Source organism: Bacillus rossius, chromosome 3 (genome assembly GCF_032445375.1).
Source record: "Bacillus rossius redtenbacheri isolate Brsri chromosome 3, Brsri_v3, whole genome shotgun sequence".
NCBI lineage: Eukaryota > Metazoa > Arthropoda > Insecta > Phasmatodea > Bacillidae > Bacillus > Bacillus rossius.
In genome coordinates this window covers 95262372-95275947 of record NC_086332.1, presented here as the reverse complement: position 1 = coordinate 95275947, position 13576 = coordinate 95262372, and the positions used below count along the sequence as shown (strand labels likewise).

The following is a 13576-nucleotide window of genomic DNA, read 5'->3' as shown; positions in this document are numbered from 1 at the left end:
ATTTCGAAGTACCTATTTATTTTGGAAATATTTTAGAAACTTCTATAAAATCCTGTAACATTTTAAGAACTTAATGAAGCCTATATAATATTCTATATGTTAGCAAAAAAAGAGAAAGAAGTAATTTTTTTTATAATTTTCTCATATTCCATGCGGCGAAAATATTCTGACTGCTTTTAACTTAATAATCTAGTACTGAATGCCTTAAAGACTTTCATATTATGCCTACTAAGGTAGATATGCAATAATTTTTGACCTCACTCAAAACACTTTTTCATCCATTGCACTAATGCGTGGTCGTATAATTGTATTTGAACAAAGGTTTAAAATTAAAATGATTATTAATAAATTACAACGAATTTGATAATACGAAATTTCAATTTTTTTTTATTTTCAACGAATGTTGAAAGGAATATCTAAAAACCTTGGATTTGACAGTGAAGCAGTAAAGAAGAATGTTGAAACAAAACAAAGGTTGTAGGAAAAAGAGGTGGGATTGGCAAGAAACAATCTTCTGAAATTCTGAAAGGAAACACAGTCGGCCTACATGTCCACAGATGACGACAGTGCCGATGAAGAATGCATATTTTGTGGTGAACCTTATCGCACTGAGAGCGGCAGAGGAGTGGATACGATGCGTTTTTGGTCTTCGCTGGGGTCATGAACTTTGCGCCGGTAGCGATAGATACTCCTGGGTAACCTACATTTGTGATGTATGCAAATAGACCCCACGTTATTGAAAACAAACTATTTTTATGGGGAATATTTTTTTTTTGTGAATTGCAGCATAATTTTGTTTCTTTCGCATTTGTTCATAAAGCTTACACAAAATATCATTTATGGGTCTATATTTACTTTGAAGTTGTTCACTTTGTGTTATGTTTAAACTTAATTTTACAGACTACAGTTACTTTAACATTTCTCAGTCAGTAAATTGTTTGAATTTCTCGAACGTTAAGCTTCGGTATTTTAAAAAGTAATAAATGTGTACATTGTTCACCAAATTGCTTTTTCAGCTTCGGTTTTTGTGATAATTTCTTATAAAATAAGTATGTTCATAGGTACAAGTAGTGTTCCCTGGTATATAAGCATCATGTACCTTGGAACATTTGTAACAATTTTGAAGAAAAAAATAAAGTTTTTTTCTGTGCAGATACCGCAGTGGTAATTATTATAGATGTAAATTATAGTGATGCTTCACACAGTCGTTCAAATAATTTATTATAGGGTGGGAAAAGCTTAAAAGTATTAACATGATTTCTACGAAGCATGTGCAACTGTCTGCAAATGGAAAAACTGACAGTGACGGGTGTGACAGTTTTGTTTTTAAACCTAGTTGAGTACAGGGTTGGTGATATTTTCGCAAGATGATATTGAGGTTTAAAAGATTACCATACGGATATGTGCTGGGATGAATACATTAACAAAAACAGGACAATGCTAATGAACTAAGAACAGCCAAAGTAAAAAATTTGTATAAACAGCTACTTGAACTAAACTTTTGAAAACTAAAAAAAAAGTACAAATCCATAGTATTAAAACAAAATTTAAATAAAATCCTTTTACCCTCAGAAACTGCAATACACGTCTGCACAGAAATATCCACTTAGTGAATGGCCACTAACTAGATCAACATCCGCCCAGACTCGCATATCGCCGATCCAATCCCGCGGCGCGACTCAGGGCTTATCGTCGCCGCGACACGGGCAGAAGGCGATAAGCCGCAACACAATGCCTCGTTATCAGCGCCGGCGCGGCTGAGACCTCCGGGCAAGCAGCCGGCGGCTCACTTCAGCCATGCACTGTTCATTATCCTAGGATTTGATACTTTATCCTTTATACGTCACTTGCAAAAAATGTTGTCATTCTGTACGCATTAAAATAAATACTGTGCAATTTTAGGATAAGAGAGATTCGATTTACCCAAGGGATTTGGTCTGCTTTAATGTAGTTTATGTATGATAACGAAATTACATTAATTAGCTCTTCGAACTAAATCATATAAATCACTATCCTCATTTAATCGCAAAAGTTAAAAATGCCACAGATTCAAATTTTTAAATATGTTGACTTATAACTTATAAACGTCTTTCAGAAACCTAGATTTATATTTTTTTTATCAAGTGAGACAAAGAAACAAGCATAGCTTTAAATCGTATTTTAGTTTATTATGAGCACTACGACTAAGTAAAATAAAATCACCTCGCATTTTGATTTAACTATCTAATGCTCGTTTAATCATAAATAATTTATGTGCATCAATATCTAAGAACTTGGTTGACCAATTTTTTTTGTATTTAAATAATTTATTTTATTTTAAGTAAAAAATAAAGGCTCTAAGCTTTCCTAGTATGCAATATCCCAGCCATAGAGCTATGTATTAAAACTTTAAAATAGAAATTAAATAAACAAATAAGTATACATTTTTGCTTAACGTACTATTCATGCAATGTAATAAGTTATGTAGGGGTGGCAAGTTTTTCCAGAAATGATATCCACGTAAAAAAAGTAAACGCATAAAATTTGTAACAATTTACCACCGCGTTTTCAAAACACTGCACCAGTTAAAAACTACGTATTATCAGAGTAATGCCAGTTTTCTTACGTATTTTTTTTTAAAGTTTTATTTACTTCTTGATATGGCCAACTTTGCAAAATGTATTACAGAATAGGTTACCATGATGATATTCCATTTGACAACAATATGACGTCTTCCGATATTCGCGGAAGAGTATATATGCGAGTGCATGCTGCCACACGCCGATTTATCTTGACTTCGCTAGGAAAAAAAAAAGGTTTTAGCTAAGGCTTTGGGTATGATAACTTTTGCACCCAGAGTTAGACCCTGTGGAAGGGTGCTGAAATGTTACCTACACGGAAGGCACTAGCAGAAATACAGTCTATAGGGGAACGACAAATCTATCGAAAAGATAAACTCGGAATAAGCACAGCCAGGGCCTGCCAAGTACTCGTGTTACACATAAATTGCTAAATTTACCAGACGACAGATATAATGGTGGTTCACTGATAACCGGGCTCTCTAAGGATTTGCACCGCTCCGCTACACGAAAGTGACACTGCATGGGCCCATACTTGCTTATATCCATGCCAGTTACACATGAGGAGAAAACGGTTTGAATCTTTTGACACATTACTACTCCTCGTAGCCTCCACAAAGAGCCACGAGATAGATAGCACCAGCAGTTTAAAACACAATTTAACCTTTCTGCTCCTCCGGAGGTTCAGGTGTGAATGCAGAGGTTAGGCAAAATCAGAGGCCGAAATTACATCCAAGTCTTAAAACCTACGTTTCGGTTAGAAAAACCATTTAAAAAAGCAGGTCAGACGAAAGAACAAAAAAAAAAAAAAAACAGCAAAAATTTAACAAAGATCATGCAAATTATACACAAATGACTGGCAATTTTCTCCATTTCATTAATAGGCGCCGCATGCACTTTTTTTTGGGAGGGAAGGGAAAGGGCATTTTTTTTCTAAATCTTTAAAGCCCTTAGTTATACTTTTGTCAAAGTAAGCCATTAAGAATTACTGTCAACAGATTTAGCCAACAAAAAGTGTTCACTGTCATTCTGACCTGTTTACAAGGCAGGCATACAGTAATTTACCGTGAACATGAAACAAATTAAGTTAGTACCTAAAATTATAAAAGTAGCACGCAACGTAACTATTTAAATTAATAATACTAGCTGCAGTACCCGGCGTTGCCCGGGCTGAACACAATTGCTGTTTGTATGCCTATGATCTATGGTTGTCTGTTTACCCATGGCGATCGGGTGAACGGTTTAGAATTTGGTGCGCTGCAGCGCCATCTAGCGGAGAGTTAAAAAAAAAATGCATAATATAAGAACCTATATGAAAAAATACTTCGATGCGCTAACTTTCACGGCGATCGGTCAAATGGTGTCGGAGTTTATCAACGTCATAAATACCAACATCCTATTTTATGTATATAGATGGGAAAAATTATGAACTGTAAATGGAGAGTACCTACATATACAAATCCAGATTTTTCCTAATTCTGCAAGTATAATAAGTTTTGAATTCAATACTAAAAGTGCATACGTTCATTTTCATAGATTTAAAAGAGGGAGATGCACACACAACTCCTTTAGCATTCACACTAGTTGTCACGACGGATCACGAGCAACTCAATGTTGCTTTTGTTTTACACCTAGTGGTTTTTTTAACAATTTTAATGGTACATTGTTACTGAAACGTTTATCTACTGGAATTTTCAAGTCTTAAGAATAATTTTAAAACACTCATTAAAAGTTTCTGAAAATTCCTTAGGTATGTACTTCACGCGTGTACGTACTTCGGTAACAATTGTGAGTCACAGGAGCATTAGCATTCTTCTGGCAAAATTCAGACGTTGTGACTGCCAATTGTTGATGAAGTTTAAATCAGAAAACAGGGGGAAAAATTTTAATATTTTTACTAACTTCTTATTTCGTTGCAACAAGCCACTAAAATGATCGTTAAAATGGACTTCGCGTTAAACTCTTGCTAATGGCGTCATTATTTATTTATGCTTTAAGACAACAAGCAAACATTCTTGCACTCTCGATGTAATATTTTAATATAATTATAGTGTTACCGTAAAATAAATGAATGCGAATTTCTTTGAAACTTATGCGTCATTTGGTAACAACACATCGGATATGCCTTTCTTGTATTATCAATTTGTTCGTAGGGTCTGTGAATAACTAAATAAGGTAATATTTAACCATGAAACAGCTTACTTTCTTGCAACAAGTCATCGCAAATGGACTAGGCACTGGCCGCTAGCTCTAAGTTCGAAATGACTTAAGTATTTATGTTCACTGCTGTGCGGCAGACCAGATGCGGTGACATACACTGACACATCACCCGCTCACACCTACCTCCTTCACTAGCAGTACCGTGACTAGGCCTACCTCTCGTCCTCGCTTTTTCTTATCGACATAAGCGTAATTAACATTAACTCGTAGCTATGGCGGACGTGAGGAAATATCCCCCCCCCCCTTCCATGGTCATGAAAATATTGGTGGATCTCTGAAGGCAGTATGTTATTTTTTGTGATATAAGGTTTTCCTGTTGCAACACCCGCAACTACAAAACACCCGCAACTACAAACCACCCGCAACTACAAACCACCCGCAACCACACACAGTGATACATGTTGTGAATTATAACTGTCCAAACCCCTTGTTGACGTAAATTTTTTAAACGCTCAAGTTCTATTTTTTCTCTATTTAAAAAAAATATCCTCTTGAAAAAAAATCTTGTACCCACCACTAATTATAAATTACACCTCACATTTATGTCCATTCAATTTTGCTTTTTTATATATTTAAATTATTGGAAGACGCGGACGGAAACACAAAACACCGAATTATTAGGGGAGGTGGTGGCCGTGTCTTTTCCTCCCCTTTTTCCGGATTGCGACGCCCGTAGCGAAGATAAAGAACTGCCAACGTTTCATTTTCATTACCAAGACTGCACATTGCAGGCACAGCTACAACTATTTCACATACCTTTCCAATCCCAGGTGTACTCTAATGTACTGTATATGATTTCACTTTAATAAGCTCACTGGCCGATACGAGAAGCTAACGTTCATGTGCTAAAGCTAAAGCCTATGTACTACCGAATGAATAGACTGGATTCTCATGCCTCTAGACACTGTCACTTCTATACATATTATGCAGTGTTTCAGTACAACACTGCTGTATCACTGAACAGACGCGGAGTGAAAGGTCGCGAACCGCGCGGAGGATCGAAGCGAGGTCCTGCGACGCTCGATACCGGCCTACGTCACAGGCGGCGGGCTGCGTAGTTCGGCCGGCATTGCGCAACCGCCCACGTCCCCGCTGCCGTGCTGCCGCACTGCGAACTGCCGTCGGATTCCACTCGCGTCCGCGAACAGCTGAATGGCGTAGATGATCAGTGCTATGCCTACGTCCGCCCTTGCAGCACTAGGGCAGGTTTGTCACCGGGACAAGATTACGTCCACACAACAATAGTGTCACGCCATTACATAAAAATGGAACACTAAATTAAGTGTGATCGGTTAACACGGCAAATTTCAGGGTTTTTCTGCAAAATTTTTACGTTACCACCATAGCGATTCCGTGCGTCATTCATGTCATGAGTATAACAACGACAATATTTAGTTCCTTACCTCTGACATTAAACCCCACCTGGTCGGCAACGCCAAGGCGTGAAGCTCGGTCATTGCGGCGCACCTGAAACTAACGTTGCGGAAAACTCGCGAGAAGAGACCGCAGGAGTTGAAGGGTTCCGCCCGCACTTCGACCGAAGCCAAAACAAACAGCGATAATACGACAAACGTCACCCGACCACTGGTGCAACCCGCAGGCGCTCCAGAAACCTCCTCGCAGTAGGGGAAAGGCGGGGAAGTACAGCCCTGCCGGGGAAGGGGGCGGCCGAAGGCGCGCGGAACCACCCGAGGGACGCCGAATAGAAACTGCGGCTCGGCACGGACCGGCGCCTGGCCGCAGCCCAAATCCCGTGACGCCGCGTCCAAGGTCAAGTTTGCCATCTTTATTTCCTTCTTTTTCCCAAACGCGGCAAGGGAGGGGAGGGAGCGGTATGCCTCCAAGGCAACAATGCCGGCTTGGTTTGGGACAACGAGGCGTGCGGCAGGCTGCAGCATTCGGCAACCGCAAAACCGGTTTTGCAAAAGACTTCTGCCACCGCCTTCGTAGCTGCTTTCGCGTCCCTTGCCCTCGCAAACATATCCGCTCCGCTAGGTACGAAAAACATACCTGCTCATTACGTTAAGAAAAAACTACGAATGGAATAATTTAGATTAATTTATGACGTCTTAATATCACTATCCCAACAGCTCTAAAACTCTTCACTCAATCCTTCTAGCCGTAACATTCCTGAAAGAATAAAACCGGAAAAAACATCGATTCAAAGTATGCCCAACACCGCACACAAAATTGCGATCTGATACGGTTATAAAAGCGCGAATTTAATAAAAGGTTTCGTGTGGCAATTCTCATAAATACTGCATGCTTTGCAGAATGTTGCACTCCTTTCATTTCACACGGACAAAAAAATTATCAATATAGTCTAGAAATTGAATCTGTATGCTTAACCAGATCAGTCGTAATCGACGGGTGCCAGAGTTGTACCTTTGAATATATATACTGTATAGAAGTCGCGAGTGGATAGGATTTACTCTACGTTTTTCAGAAGCTTATGATGAGCAGCTTGGGAACTTCACCGCTGCAGTGCGCTGCCGTAACGCTCTGTATCGTCTTAGTTGTTATTTACACGTTAGAGCGCAGCGCTGTCGCCCGCTGTCATTCCCCGCTCCCCTCATCCATCATTCACTGCAGCTCAACGTCGTTCAACGGGAGGGGGAAGGGGTGTTTGAAGAGTTCGAGACTTGTCCGCTAGGGACCACCACAAGTCGATGTCCTAGAGATGGTGGCGATTGCGGCGGTGAATTAACCAACTACCTCAAAACCATATTAGAAATTTTAACCTGGGCTGGCGACTTCTATACAGTATATATATTCAAAGGTTGTACTTAAAGCTAGGACCAAATGTCATCTTGAAATACGAGTGCGAGGAAGTTATCACGGCTTGACAGTCGAGATGAAGACCGTGTCTGTGGTCTTCGAAATATACACGCATTTACAGTAATAATCATACCTTGTGACGACACTATACAATAGCACTGTCCGAATTCCCAGTAAAACACACAGCTACAGGAAGTTTAGTCTCGTGTGTACTTACGTCAAAATGGCATTTCATTGCGTGCGACTGTGATTATTAAAGAGCCTAAATATCCTCATAGCCTCAAATGCAAGTTTAATTTCTTAGTTTTGTTTCTGAAGTGCAATTTTTGATAGTGATAATGCTGACCAAACCTCTTTATTTGGATTTTAAAACGATTCCTGAAAATCACTCTTCGCAAATTTTTGTGAGGGTTCCTTATTGGACCATTACAACCGCCAATTATCCTGCATTGAAATGGTTGAATGCATCAAGTGTTCAAAGTCGACGAGAGGGAAAAGTCCCAATTAAATAAAAATTATTATTATTAGTACGGGCGATTCGCTACTTAACTATGATATGACGTCAACACACTAAACTGCGCGACAGCTTACTTACTACCTTCGCAGTGTTTCATTCGAAGAATCTAGGTAGAAAAAATTATTTTTCGGCATTATTGCATTTATATAGATCGGTTTGGTATAATAATAATAATAATATAAAACTAACTTTGTTAGTGATTACCATAAAAAATAAAAACTTCAAAAAGAAATCAATATATTTTATATTCTGGGTGGTATAGAATACAAACAAATACTAAACATACAAACCGATAATACAAAGAAATAAAAACAAAAATTACAAATATATGCCACTTAAAATACACATTATTAGACATAGAATACAAAATAATAATAATAAAATATTTCTATAATTCTAGTCCCCAGAATCGTTCGAGGTATCAGTTGTGTGATAGTCTCTCATTTTGGGGTGTCAGGTTTGACATAGCAAGAGGTCAATGCTCTATTACAGGAGCTATGATCTGATTTAAGTCTTCTGTACACAATTTACCCGTTTTCTTTTTAGGAAACTCTCTGAAGCTCATGTGATAATTAACATGGAAAAAAGGTCTCTATTCGTAGCAATACGTAAACGCTTTCTGGTGTTATGCGCCCGCAACTTACGACAATCTTTGTTCCTAGCTTCCTGAGCGTTTTCCGAAAGCTGCCCAATTGGAACTGTTTTGATGAACTCTGTACTATGGGCCAGTATTTTATGTACAGTAACAGGCATATAATAATAAACACTGAGATAATGTCTTGTGTCCATAAAAATGGCTGGATTCCACTAAATTTATCTCAAAAACAATGTTTTTAGTAATATATGAAATTGCTTGATGAGTGTACATCCATCCTGAGCTCTCGTTTCTAAAGAAACTGTAAGCAGTGTTTCCATCATTTGTTAAACCAAATATTAGTTTTAGCTTATAGCTAATGTGTACAACGAATCTACGAATGAATCTACGAATGAATCGTTGACCAACCAAAGAAAAAATTTGTTAAAATGCCTTGATTCATTGTTCGTCATTTTGGGGGCAACACCACAAATAAAACAATTCTGTGAGGAAAGAGTTTCCGTCAAGGCGTTACACACTTTACAGTCAGTCATTGTCAGCAGAAGTTGCAAGTTTTTTTCGAGATCTTCCTGCAAAATAGCATATTGAAATAATGTAGAAGATCGCGAAATGTCAGTACGCACGTGGAATTTAACGTATTCATCTTCCAACCAGCTTTTTTTTTTAGTCAAGAAACGTTCCTTTGACTTTTCTGCAGCATCTCATTTGCCAACACATTTCGACGAATAGCTGGCCAACTACATATTGATCTCTCTTTTAGAGTACTCAGTAACATCACTAAAATGAAAATTAGTTGGAACTCGAACGTTTCTGTCATCCTTTCCGTGTTTTAGCCATTCTTGAAAAAAAAAATTCAATTTTTGAAATAGAATGAAGGTGCTCTGAAAAAAATATTACAAATATAAATTTTGCCTAGATATATGCGTGTATATGTTATTTAAAGGCATTGAAACTTGTAAAAAAATTACTTATTGTTCATGTATTTTAAACCATTCTTTCATACTAACATACAGATTTATATTAATTAAAAAAAATAAGGCTCACCCACAGAAATAAGATCAATCACTAAAAATTTCCACTCAATGCCGAACTGCCCCTATTCGTTTTTTAACTTCAAAATTATAAACAGAAAATTAAAACTCAAACAATTCGTCCTAATAATATTAGTTTGTAGACTCCCTTCAGTCAATATTTGCTTTATTAAAGGGTTATGAAAGAGTTAAGAATTTTATTTGTCAGGGCCTACAACCAATTCACAGATATAAACACGGAAAAAACGACCCGGCCATATTTTCACATCGAGCAGATCATACAGTATCATAAGCAAGTAAATGTATTAAAAAATTTAGATAACCTGCAAACATTGTTGCGACAACCTAACACAGTCAAATTATTACACATCTAATTAAATTTATTGAATTCAGAAATACTTACATGAAGTTCACGGATGGAATTCAATGAATTCACTCAAGACGTTCACAAGATAAACAAGTGTTTGTACTCATTCCGTTACGGCCTCGTTTCTTTTCATTAAAATAAAATGTGAACTTATGTACAAGCATTGGCAGTTATATTTTATTGATTTAAGACACTGAACTATTTTGAACTATTTTGAAATTTACTGTACAAAAATAATTAAATAAATAATAAGTATTTAATATCAATTTAAACGTGTTTATGAAATTATTTAGTAAATTAATACAGCTACATTTTAATTAAAAATGAAAATAAATTAATATGAGCAATAATATTTTAATTTATTTTTCATTAAACATAATAATTTATAATTCAAATAAATTATACTTACGGGAACATAACCTCATTTACATAAACACACTTGAAAATGTTTATGAACACAATTTCTATCACTGATATTCACAATAAATAAATGTTTAATTATATGGAACAGTATTCAATATCATTACTAAAATAGGTAAACGATTATACATTTATTAATTGTATGTAGCCTTTTTTCAACGTATCTATTATTTGTTGCATGCTGCGCGCGCATCGTATATATTCACTGTAATTTTTTTATAACGTGCCTAAGAAAGTATAAAATAACCTTACTTATGTGTAATGTGTATGGAGCCTGTTTTAATTCTGTCAATTTTTTTTTTTCATGCTCCGGGCGTATCATAAAAATTCTCTCTTATTTTTCATAACGCGCCCAAAGAAGTGTATCCTAAAAAAATCATTAAATTTGAATTTTATATTTAATTCCTTAAGTAATTTTAGTTAACTGTAAGGCGCCTAAGGCACCCGTTGAAAAATGATGAATACAACGAACACTTTAATTTAATGTACACGAAATAGGCCTATTTATTAAAAGTCAATTAATTTTGATATTTTACAAGCGCATTAATTGTCTCTAGTGATTAAATTATCTTCGTTGCTGTTCATTGATTCAATAAGCACTTTCACTTGACTTGCAACTCTTAATTGTGACAAAGCCACATGCAGTTGGTCGTGTGAAGATATATTGAATAATAAAATATTTATTTCATATTTCATTGCATATAAAGGTGATACCAACAAGAAAAGGAAAGTCCATTCATCTACCTTATGGCAATCATTCAAACACATAACATAAGATAATGGGCATACATATGGAAAGATAATGGTCATGTATATGGGAAGATAATGGTCAAACACAATCATTCATACACATAATTATAAAAATCAACTAACACACAGAATAATACATTTAAGATACTTAACTCCCCGATGATGTGCAGGAAAATGTCTTACCCAACACCAAGATATAGTCAAAATATCATCTTTGCGCCACGGACTCGGCAGCAATGCTAGGAGGAACAAGTTAGCCAAGAGCAATGAAAATGTTACACTGTAAGCACATGAAAACAGAATTGTTCACAGACACTGTTGCAATGCTATTTGGTACAGGTTAGCAAAAATAAATAAAAATTATATAATCTACAGCGTTACGAGATCATTAAGTCAGTGATGAGAGTAATTATATATAGGATTGTTTCGTAATATTTTCAGAAGTAATTCTCAATTTTATCCTACTTACCTGCATGTACTACCACTACTTAATCTAGAAATATGATGTAAAGACGAACAAAAGCCAAGATAAATTGACACAAACTCCTTGTACTGGATTCAAATCCTGAGACTCAAACCATAAAAACATGCTGCTATACGATTATTTAGTGAATTATAATGTTCTTATATTAGAGGATAATGAGGCGAAACAAATTACAAAGGATTCGCGGCAATTGGATGCAGGAACAGTTCCTCAGGGCTGTACAACTCGTTCAGCTGCTAACGAAATTATGATCGAACATTACGTGATCACTTTTTACATAAAAACTGTTTTAAGGAACTCGGATGGGACAGAACTTTGACACTAGAATCAGAAAATAATCTCGTTTGTAGAATGAATTAGATGCAAGTAGTTGGTTTTGGTTTAACAAGAAAACGAGTTCGTAAGATAGTTTATAATCACTGCACTTCAAATCACATCAAAAATCAGTTTCGTGGTGAGAAAGCTGGGAGAAGATGGTTTGATTTTTTTCATTCTTCGTCACCCTGAGCTGTCTGAGAACTCCTGAACCTCTTAGCTACGGTAGTTTAAACTGTGTAAAAAAAAAAAAAAAAAAAAAAAAACCAGTGGAACGATATTTCACACTTTTACAATTTTACAAGAGACTATTTCGGATATTAACTTACACTTTTTATAATATTGATGAGACTGGTTTGCAGTTGTGCTACGGCACTCATGAGAAAGAGAAAAGAAGCAAAAGAGTCTACGCTGCAACAAATGTTGAGAAAGGAGGAACAATTTATGTTCTAGGCTGTGTAAATGATAAATGAACAAACTGGATTTCACTTTTCGTAATGTTTAAAGGTAAGAGAAAAAAAAAAAAGGAGAATGGGGATGGACTTCCACCCGGGTCAGCTTTTGCAATGATTGACAAGAGCTTCATGCAAACCAAAGAGTTCTGAGAATGGATTCATCACTTTAATAACCATCATCTACAGGTAAGTAAGTGTTCTTCTGATTCTGGATGGCCATGCAAGCCACCAATACCTCGGTGTTTAGTATACAGTCGAATCAATTGGAATCCAACTTTTGATTTTGCCTGCTCATTGAAGTCATGAGCTTCAGCCGCTGGACAAATGAGTTTTTAAAACTTTAAAAGTTTACTGGACAGAAGCGGTGGACACATTTCTAAGAGCAAATTCTTGTCGTCCCATTGGAAAGCTTAAATTCGGTAAAATATTTTGTGGTGCATGGTTGAGATCAGCCACTCCTAAAAATGGTTTCCTCATCCCACACCACCGGTATACATCGATTTAATCCCAACATTATTCCACCCACTGCATTCACTCCTAGCACACTTTCAGGAAAATAAGAACATTGAGTGACCTTGACCCCACTGTAGGTGGTGCTGCTACTGGAACTACTCAATCACCCTCAGTACCTGAAACCGAAGCATGCCAGACTGTTTCTCGATCTCGAAAAACACCGTTATTCCGTACATTAATAATGGACACCAAAAATAAAAGAAGGCAACCCAGTGCAAGGAGGTCTAAGAATATCCATACAACAATGCCACAAAACTTTCATTTCCTGGTATGTCTAGCCGATTCTATCAGCACCCATCTCTGCAAGTTCTCAGGGAACCAACACCTAGTTACTAGTGCATATCTCTCCAAGTCCATAGGGTACAACACCTAGTTACTAGTGCAGATCTCTGCAAGTTCACAGGGTACAGCACTTAGTTACTAGTGCAGATCTTTGCTGCAAGTCCACAGGGTACAGCACCTAGTTACTAGTGCAGATCTCTGCAAGTTCATAGGGTACAGCACTTAGTTACTAGTGCAGATCTCTGCAAGTCCACAGGGACAGCACCTAGTTACTAGTGCAGAGCCCAGCAA

The 13576-nt window shown here is 36.9% G+C and overlaps 1 protein-coding gene across 3 annotated transcripts in view; it reads right to left on the bottom strand.

Moving 5' to 3' along the window:
• The window catches only part of LOC134531044 (DNA-directed RNA polymerases I, II, and III subunit RPABC3), a 357271-nt gene that overhangs the window by 92020 nt on the left and 251675 nt on the right, over window positions 1–13576 (bottom strand). The window contains exon 1 of one of the 3 annotated variants that reach the window (XM_063366541.1): window positions 6201–7049. The exons of the other annotated variants lie outside the window; for them this stretch is intronic. Within the exon in view, the coding sequence (XP_063222611.1) occupies window positions 6201–6676 (476 nt within the window). The 5' untranslated portion in view covers window positions 6677–7049. Of the gene's footprint in view, window positions 1–6200; window positions 7050–13576 lie in introns of those variants that run through there. 3 annotated transcript variants of the gene reach the window in all.